This window comes from Sinocyclocheilus rhinocerous, unplaced genomic scaffold (genome assembly GCF_001515625.1).
Source record: "Sinocyclocheilus rhinocerous isolate Xijiao unplaced genomic scaffold, SAMN03320098_v1.1 scaffold469, whole genome shotgun sequence".
Classification (NCBI taxonomy): domain Eukaryota; kingdom Metazoa; phylum Chordata; class Actinopteri; order Cypriniformes; family Cyprinidae; genus Sinocyclocheilus; species Sinocyclocheilus rhinocerous.
In genome coordinates this window covers 504885-514638 of record NW_015636034.1, presented here as the reverse complement: position 1 = coordinate 514638, position 9754 = coordinate 504885, and the positions used below count along the sequence as shown (strand labels likewise).

The window sequence follows — 9754 nt, the reverse complement described above, 5'->3', positions numbered from 1 at the left end:
GATTTCAAAAGACATGAGGGTGAGTGAATGACAGCATTTTCATTTTTGAATGACTAATATTTTTCAATGCCACAATGACCATTGTCAAACTTTAGCCATTAAAAATCAGCAAGAGGACTCAAAGCAAACAGCTAAAATTGAGTCAAAATTTACCATTATAATACTCATAATACATTATAAAACTTAATTGATGTTCATAACACTTCCCAACAGGTTTTGAATTGAGACCAAGTGGCATATGAAATAGATGTTATATATGATAAATGTGTGGTATATCCTTTAGCTGTAATGTGTAAAATATTAATGACTGTAATGTAGTGCACTTTAACATAACCCGTTTAGAGATTTAAAAGATAGTTCAACCAGAAATTATTTTTGTCATCATTCTCTCACCCTCATATTTTCTGAAATCCACAAGATTTCAATTGCTCCATGGAAGACAAAAGATGTTCAGTAGAACAGCCAAGCTGCTCTATTCCACATAATGATAGTGAATGGTGAACATGGCTCTCAAGCAAGATTTTCAATTATTCAATAACTTAAATTTCAGTCCATTCCTCACACAGCTTTCATACATTATTCAGGCGACTTAGAATACAGTGCACAAGTTGTATGGACTACTTTCATGGCACTTGTCATTTTTGGAGACTAGTAACTTTTCACTTTCATTATATGGAGAAGAGCAGCTCAAACATACTGCTAAACATCTGTATTTTTGTTTGATAAAAGAAACAAACACATGGATTCGAAATGACAAGAGAGTGAGCAAATAATGAATTATGCTTGTATGTTTCCGTTGAGTTGTCAGAATTAACGGATAATTTGTTTGAGAACAGACTTGTATATTTTCTTTAATAATCATAAAATGGAATACAAATGTTGTCTCAAGTACATATAAGACTCTAAAAACTAAAAAGGTGTAAAACATCTGAGGAAGTTCTCATAGGACAAGAAGCCTGCAACTCAAAGCAGACCGAACAGGTAGAGATCTGTAGAGAAAGAGTGCAGAGCTCTCGGAGCACGTAACGGTAAAAATCTTCAGGCACAGTCACCAAAGTGTGGGATGCGTGTCATTACAAAAGTGTGGAGATTTGGCTTTTGTAACCCGCACACAACAACACAATCATACACGGATTGGAACACAAGAAATCTGTAAACAAATGTTCTCCATAAAAAAAAATGTCTCATATTCACCGACTAGGCGCTTTCTGTAGAAATAAGGGGAAAAAGGCTAGTGCGCAACTCCAGCGTAAGAAAAGCATTAAAAAATAGAAAAAAAGAAAGAAAGAAAACGGTGACTAAACAAAGCCATTGTATTCAAGTCCTGAGTTTTTAAAACAAAACATAAAAGGCCAAAACGTAATTAAGCCAAAACACTGACGAACCCATAGAAGGTTTTACAGTAAACAAGATCGGTAGTTTCCAGGCCCGTAACGGTCACTTGAGCGTACTGAAATAAATCAGGGAACACAGACGGTGGGTTTCATCTAGTCCGCTGGTGAATTGCTAGTCTCTCAGGAGAGGGGGTGAGGGCTCTATTGACAGCAAACCAGAGATGGCCTGTCACTCAAGGCAGCAGGGTTCATCGGCGTGGTTGGTGTCGAGTAGGTCTGGGAGCGGGTGCCACGGCACAGGAAGGCGTCGAGGCAGAGGCCGCAGCATCCTCGGCCTCCTCCAGCTCTCCCTGGAGCTCCTGACTAACACTGGACTGCAGTGCGGCCGGCGTCAACCACTCCTTTGGCAGGCAGCTCTGAAGGAAGGGCACACAAGAGCTGAAGTAGGCCAGTCGGTTCACCCAGCGTGGGATCTCTCGACCACAGAGGATCTGCCGCAGACGTGAGGGAGATAGCGTGAGATTTTAAGACTCTTTACGGCAACGTGGACCCAAAAGATAGATAGATAGATATATATATATATATATATATATATACACACATACACACACACACACTTCCTTCAGCTCACCTCTGATAGTGCTGAGGAAAAGTGATTGCAGTTCTTGTGCATGAGATGGTAGGAGTTCCCCTTATATTCCTTCCCCATTTCCTCCACAATTCTCTCCACATCCTCTTCTGTAAAGTCTGTGCTCCCTAAAACAATGGCCTCTCTGAGAAAGCAAGTAGAAAGTAAAGAGGGTGTGAGAAAAAGGCTGAGAGGGGAAGAGGTTTTTGCAGACATATCCTTTCAGTCTGATCAGCATAGTGATAAATATTGTGACTCACTTGAATTTGAATGTCTCTCCCAGTTCTGTGGCGTCACCAGGTGTTATCTCAAATATACCTGAAAAAGGATAAGGATGTCCTCCATAGGCAAACTCTGCAATAAAAGAGAAAGTATGAGTTAGGTTATTAAAGATTCTCCACGATCTGCCTTTACACAGAGATTGTTAGCACACAAATGTGCTAAGGAGCACATTTTATAATTTGCATGAATTTTAAAGTCTTGTCAGTTTAAAATTCTAAATGATTTTACACACATGCTATTCTGACATATACGGTTTTCAGAGCGCACACGCAGAAACTGGCTGTCACAGCACATGAGTACTGGACCGAGTTCTCTTTTGCACTTAAACTCAAATACACACAAGGCTATGCCAAAAACACAAAAGGTTTACATACACAGTTGGTTGTGACTTAAGTGAACGTTTCTTACTTGAACACTACTGTTAAAAAATCCTACTGTACCTAAAAATTTTAAACAAAATTTTAGTTTATTTCAGAAGAATTGTGATTAGACTGTAGAGTGTGATCTTGGCAGAAAAAACAATCGTGATATACATTATTTTTTACTTATTGCTCACCCCAAATCGGAGTGTTAAAACACTCTGACAAGCACTTAACAATAGTGTTATTTTATAATTATTCATATACTATTATTTATACTATATTGTTTTTTACAATCTGTATAATTTTCAGTTTTCATTTAATTTTAAGTTTTGTATATATTTAAATTTTAAGTTAATTTTAAGTTTTTTATAAGTTCATTTTTATTAGTTTTTTTTTTATTATTTCTATTGAGTTTAATTTATTTTTATTTCAGTTGTATTTTAGGAATTATAGTACTTCCAGTACAAATATTTTATTTTTTTAATATTTATATTTTGTTTTATTTCAATTAATGAAAATGTTTTTACTAGTTTTAGTTATTGTTTCACACTTCAACAATGGGTGTAGATAGTGTAAATAAACTTATTTTTATAACTTACACATTGAAGTGAGGATGCTATATTAGTATGCTATAGGTCTATATAATCTGTCTATTTGGGGTTAAGATGAAAAGCAAACTTTGATGATCAGTATCTAGTGCTGGTAGTGCAATTAACATACTGAAAACACTTTGTCCATACTTATAAACATCCTGGAAGGCCGTGTGTTCTTTTTAGTCATTTTGTTCACACAGACATCATTCAAGAAGGCCAATGCAAACTCTCACAAACTGCCAAACAAAACATCTCCTCTTCATCTGATTAAACTGGAAGCCTTTGGAGGCAGAGACTGCTTAAAATGTCAAGGTCATCCACAGATCATCTACGATGTGAGGTTTAGTCATGTTTAGACACCTCCTTCTTTCTTTGTTGCAGTCAGGCAAGTTAAACACTGGATTTCTGAACAGCTTGACTCATTTGTGTCTGAGTCATAATGCAAGCCTTACCTCTGCCATAGATCTCAATTCCTGAGTGAAAGACTCCAATTCCCAGAGAGGTAGTGAACTCATTAATCCAGTACTATAAGGAAGCAAAACAAGTCTGAGTCACATACAGTCAAATGGTAAAAGTGAAATTATAAAAAAAATAAGCAAATTACCTTTACAATTACACTACTACTCCATTATGACTTATTAAAACCATTTGTTAGAACAATTAAACTAAAGAAATAAAGTATCCAAGATGATTGCCACATTCAAAATGAGCTAACGTGCATTGCAGGGTATGGATATGTAGAGACCATAGACTGTATAAAAAGGTAGAGACAGGCAATGTCAGGGCTCCAGACTTACTGTTATTACTAGGAGCACTGTAGCCCCTGACTGAACACTTTTAGGAGCACATGAAGAAAATGTAGGGGCACACTTTAAATCAGCCTGCAATGCAATCGTTCACATATTTTCCCCATTTTAACTGTATTACTGACAATTGCTTTGATAACAATTAGACTTAACTCAGAGATTACAATGTGCAGTATTCTTTTAATTTCTTTTTATTTTTTAAAAGTTTATACACATTTGAAAGTAAAGCACTAAGCTTGAGTTGGGAAACTTACAAAATGTATTTTATTAACAACAGTAACATGTGCAAAACCTAATTTTTATGTAGAAAAGACATATATTGTACTCTTATTAAATGTACCATTATTCTTCTATAGTCTTATATGAAACTGACCAACAACTTCAGTGATTGTGTGATTTAGTCGTAAATTGAAGAAAAGTGTTTTTCAAAGCACTCTGTGACATTTTTTACTTTATAAACAAAATAATAATAATTTTTAAAAAAAATAGCGAAATGACAAAATCTGATTTCTTGATGATTTGATATTTTATAATAGTGATTTTATAATTGTTATTCTATAATTTCAAAAAATGAAGGAAAAAGTATAAATGAATGACTAATAAGCCAATAAGTGCTCCTCTGCTGCCATCTACAGGTTATAATGGTGATTTGATGTATTGAAAATAACAGTCAAATTGGATCATTTAGTAGCTTTAAAGTGCTGGAAACAGTTGTGTGAAATGCTTGTAAGTCATTGAAAATTGCTTGATTTCGATTGAAAATTTCTGTCTCAAAAGGCTGTACAAAAGCCTGAAATGAATAATGTAATAACATTTGACTATTTCTGCCACAACACCATGGTTACAGTTAGCGTTACTGCTTCTGGTTTTCTATGTCAGCGCTGTTTGATCGGTTTATAACAGATTTTTGTGCAGAATTTGAATGCTTCTCAGTAAATCTCGCAGCAACCTTTATTCATTCTGCGGCTAATTCAAAGGCTTCTCACTAGATCTTGCAGCGCTGTGCTGTAACACTGTCGCAAACTCAATTCTGGTTCCCGAGTAAAGCTGTTCTGAGCTCGGACTAGTTTGTTTGCGTCGCGGTCCGAGCTGATAAACGTTCCGCGCTGCGCAGCTCAAGCAAGTAGCAGGATTTTGTTACGCTTTCGTTTCATTTGCCGTTTGATGTTTCTCATATGCGATAGAAATGGCAGCGCGAGTTGAACGACACGGTGGTCGCGCCAGTGCAACCGCGCACAAAATTTACTCGCACCAGCAGAAAAAATGGTTGCAGTCTGGAGCCCTGAATGTGACTCAGCGCTTGACAAACCTTTGTGTTCACACCCAACGTATTTCACGTCACTGGACCAGCTGGTTTCTAGATGTCTTTTATGGCATTAACCTACTGCACTAATTTAACTACATTTGCAATATATCAATTGGCACAATATAAAGTGTTGTTTGGTTAAAAGAATTAAAAAATATGAAAAGTTGGTTCAAAAATATGTGAAAAAGGATGAGAAAAATTGATCAGCTAGACCAGGGGTGCCCAAACTCGGTCCTGGAGGGCCGGTGTCCTGCAGAGTTTAGCTCCAACTTGCCTCAACACACCTGCCGGGAAGTTTCTAGTATGCATAGTAAGAGCTTGATTAGCTGGTTCATATGTGTCTAATTGGGGTTGGATCTAAACTCTGCAGGACATCGGCCCTCCAGGACCGAGTTTGGGCACCCCTGAGCTAGACGGTTCTCCAACTCCTCATCGTTCAGGGTTGTCAAATAAGACACTTATCCTTCTGGCCTCAATTACTTCAAAGCTTATTATACATATCCTTCATCACAGAACTGGGGATTAGTCTCTCTGTGATTAGCAACTGGCTTCGTGTGATTTTCAGCAAAAGTACTCTCATGCCAAGAACTGCGATTAGAAAATAAAATCTACAAGCTCTGACATGAACTATGTGGGAGATCTCACTCTGATAAGTTCCTATGGGTACTGCTGTAAGGGGACTTTATTTCAGTAAAAGACCTTATGGTCAGGCTGGAACCTAGGTTCATGACACAAACCCGTGATATTCGTGGAAACAATGAATTAGCCTCAATTTCAAATTACACTTTAGAAATCACAGGCCATTTATCTGTCAAAACAGAAAGATTACTACTGACAAATTTCCCATTTCCAGCTTTATAAGCTACAAATCTCCTACATGGTTTATAGGCTTAACTAAGGGCATACAACTTGTAATGTGATTCCCATCCTAATTAAGATTGACATCTTTTAAATCCTTTAAATCCTGGAGCAGCTCAAATTTCTAGCCTTAATCTTTATGTGAGAACATAAGCTTAAAATAGTCCAACATACTACTATGAGTAGAGGCCTAAGGAAAGTATACATTTCCATTACCCTGTTTCAAAGGGTCAATGAGACACATGAGACAGACTAAATCTTTAAATGTAGACTATTCACATTACTCAGTGATCAATGACACTTAAAAGGTATGGTCAATTTTTCCAGTATTTTTTTCAGCCCACAACATTTTATACATTTGGGGTAAAATGCATGTGCTTTAATGTAAAAAAAAAAAAAAAAGGCCTTCCACAGCACAAAGTGACTTTCTACAGTGGTTTACACAATGTAGGCTAAATAATATTATAGGATATAATCCTATACATCCAAAGAATTGTAAATTATATAATCAAATTAAAAATGATGGAAAAATATTAGACTATTAATTTAAAAGATGTGCATATTTACATTTATTGCTAAATATATTATGCATACAAATATTCAAGTACTTTGAGAGTGTAGGGAAATGGACTCAATGGACTGCTTCATGGGAGTGGGTGGGCGGTAAAGAGTTCTTCTGGTGCAAATTGCTTGTTTCAATTCTGTAATTGGTTGCAGAATCATGGGTAATGTAGTTTTTCCAACATAAATTCTGCTGTTGAACATGATTGTTTAAAAATAAATTGAAATAATGTGGGCTGATGGCCCCAACAAAAGCATATACCATCAATTAACAACCTCATAGCTTAGAGCAGGTCTGTCTTTAATGTCTTAGCCTATAATTTATCGCTAAAAAGCAATTTCTGTATGGTGATGATGAATGGGATTTTTACTTCTGGAATGGACTGTTGCACAACTTCCACTCTCTTGAGGGTATGTTTACATGACAACAATGCAAAAGCTTTTTGAAAAAATAAAAAATAAAATACAGACAACAATGTTGTCAAAACGATCCCCCTTCAGACAGTTCTGCCAAATCGACTAAAAACGCTGTATTACACATGCTAGGCCAGTAGTTGGCGATGTCACTTTGTAAAGAAACACTACCTGCCTGCGCAAATATGCATTCCTATAGACTGAACGTGTAATACACGTGCATGTGACGTCACCATTTTCCAAAATTTGCATTTTTGTAGTTTGCACGGAGACGGTAATAGTATTGCTTTCAAAAACTTGCACTTTGGGGGCATTTACACCATTTTCAACTAAAAATAGAAAAAAAAAAAACTTTATACGTTTTGGAAGCTCAATTACATGACAACTGCATTTTGGAAGCCTGAAAACAAACTTTTGGAAATGGGTTTCAAAGTGCACAATACAGTTACCGTCTCTGTGTAAACGACAAGAAAACGTGAATTTGTGAAAACGGTGATGCAAGCATAATACTTGTTAACATAGTGTTTCTTTACATTGCCAACTACTGGCCTGGCATGCATAATACAGCTTTTTAAGTAGTCTTCGAGGATCCATGTGAACGGGGATTGTTCAGGCAACATTGTGGTCTGTACACACACACACACACACACACACAAAAATTTAGTTTGTAGTACATTGTTGTCGTGTAGTATATGTATCCTTTGAAACCCGTTTTCAAAAGTTTGTGTTTTTAGGCCCATAAAATGCTGTTGTGGTGTAGGCCCTGACACCCCTCATGAGCTCGAGCAGGAAATAGAAAACCTGGAGTGAAGTGATTACAGAACACTTTGAACCAGGAGGAGCACTTCATGTCACTCTGCTCCACTTATATGCGATATTCCATTTTGGCTTTTATTTTGTACCTTGCTTGTCCTCAAGCAAAGCTTGATGCTTTTGAGTTTGACAAAAGAAAATTACACACTGCAGAATTGTTTTCTGACACTCAAGTTTCTTAATATTAATTAGCTATTAATTGAAACTTCTATAAAAGAGGGTTGTAATATTGCTGTAATGCTGATTAATTGAGCTGTTCTCTTGTCATTTTAAAAAGCAACGCATCCATTATGTTTAGCGTGACTTCTCAACAGCTGCCTCAGATCACACAGGTGGATTCAATGACAGTTGAATTAACTGGGTCAAAGCTTTCAGCTAGACTGTCATCTCAATACTTAAAATTCTACATCTAACAAACTTGATCTGTTACTACAGGAACGTGGTTAAACTTAAGTACGGTTTATGCAAGTAAATAAAAGCTGGATCCTCTCTGATAAGCTTCCAAATAGCTACCGCACACATTTCCTTAGACTATAAAACGTTATATTTTCCATTGCATTTACTAATGGAGTTTTAAAATGCATGCATGCATGCTGACACGGCTCAAAACCTAGCAAGCTGACTACGTACACGTTTAAGCATGTGCAAAATGCTGCCTAAGTAGGCAGCTCACAAGGTTTTGAGACACAGCCAAAGAATGTGTTGAACTAATGCCAATACTACACACCTCTGTCAAGGGAGCGAGTTATCTGTATTTGTTTAAAGTCACCTACCATATCATAGACGTTCAGAATAACCGGCTCGTTTGCCATCACAGGGATGTTGGTGTTTTTCTTTCACTTTAGCTGCCGACAAGCTGCTGCTGCTGTCCTCCTCCGTTTTCCTTTTCACTCTCTTTCTCAGCACACGGACTTATTTTCTTTCCCCTCGTGAGTACCTTTGCTACGTCCTCTTGACCTTTGCTGGTTTGTAACAGTTTAGAGACATCCAAGAGCTGATCCTGAAGGGGGTTTTCATTCATTGAATTTTTAGGCCACTTTTTTTAGTCCAGCTACAGGGAGTAGCGATGCTGCTAGGCTAACTGCCATTTAGCTTCATGACCAGCGGAGACAAAAATGAACGGCACACAATAGAAAGATAAGAATTTGCGTGGAGACAGCCATTCAGACGACGAAGTGATATTTACAGGGAACGGAAATGAAAGCAGACGAACGTCAGATAAAAGGAAGACGTTTTGTCACCCGAGATATGAGAAACCTCCCCCGTTTTGTGTCTGAAGAGGAGAGGAGAACTGAACTGAATGCGCGTGCCTGATGATGGCCAACCTCACAGCGGTGCATTACTGCCACTCTAATGCTTTTATAGAGCAAAACAGCCTCCACACATGGACACCTCATCATTACATTAAAGCATCGTTACACACCCATACGATATTAAAACCAAGCATATGTCAAACTTTTTAACAAGATATTTTGTGTAAATTCTTTTGTTTTGTGGAATGTTACCTATATATAATGTTATAAATAATTATGCCATTAAAATAGTTAACTATTACATATTTTGAATCTATACATAAAGCAATTTATAAAATAACAATATTATCTCTAACAGAGCTTGTGACTGTATACATTTCATTTGGGGGGGGGAAGAGTAGCCTACACTTTCTCGTTTTTTTATAAAACAAGCTGTATTACTTTCTGAATCCACTTTCGAATGCAACAATTTACATATAATTACATATGGTTTCATATAGTTTTAGAAAATTAGTTCTGATTCTGTTAAAGGCGGCTCATTGAT

The 9754-nt window shown here is 36.9% G+C and overlaps 1 protein-coding gene across 1 annotated transcript; it reads right to left on the bottom strand.

The window, feature by feature from the left end:
* Positions 1-835: 835 nt before the first annotated feature.
* On the bottom strand, positions 836-9369 carry desi2 (desumoylating isopeptidase 2). The gene is made up of 5 exons (XM_016562108.1): positions 8731-9369; positions 3652-3724; positions 2223-2316; positions 1966-2107; positions 836-1825 (listed from the first exon to the last, which is right to left on the bottom strand). The coding sequence occupies exons 1-5, from the start codon at positions 8767-8769 to the stop codon at positions 1583-1585; spliced, it is 591 nt and encodes a 196-aa protein (XP_016417594.1). The 5' UTR covers positions 8770-9369; the 3' UTR covers positions 836-1582.
* Positions 9370-9754: the final 385 nt, after the last annotated feature.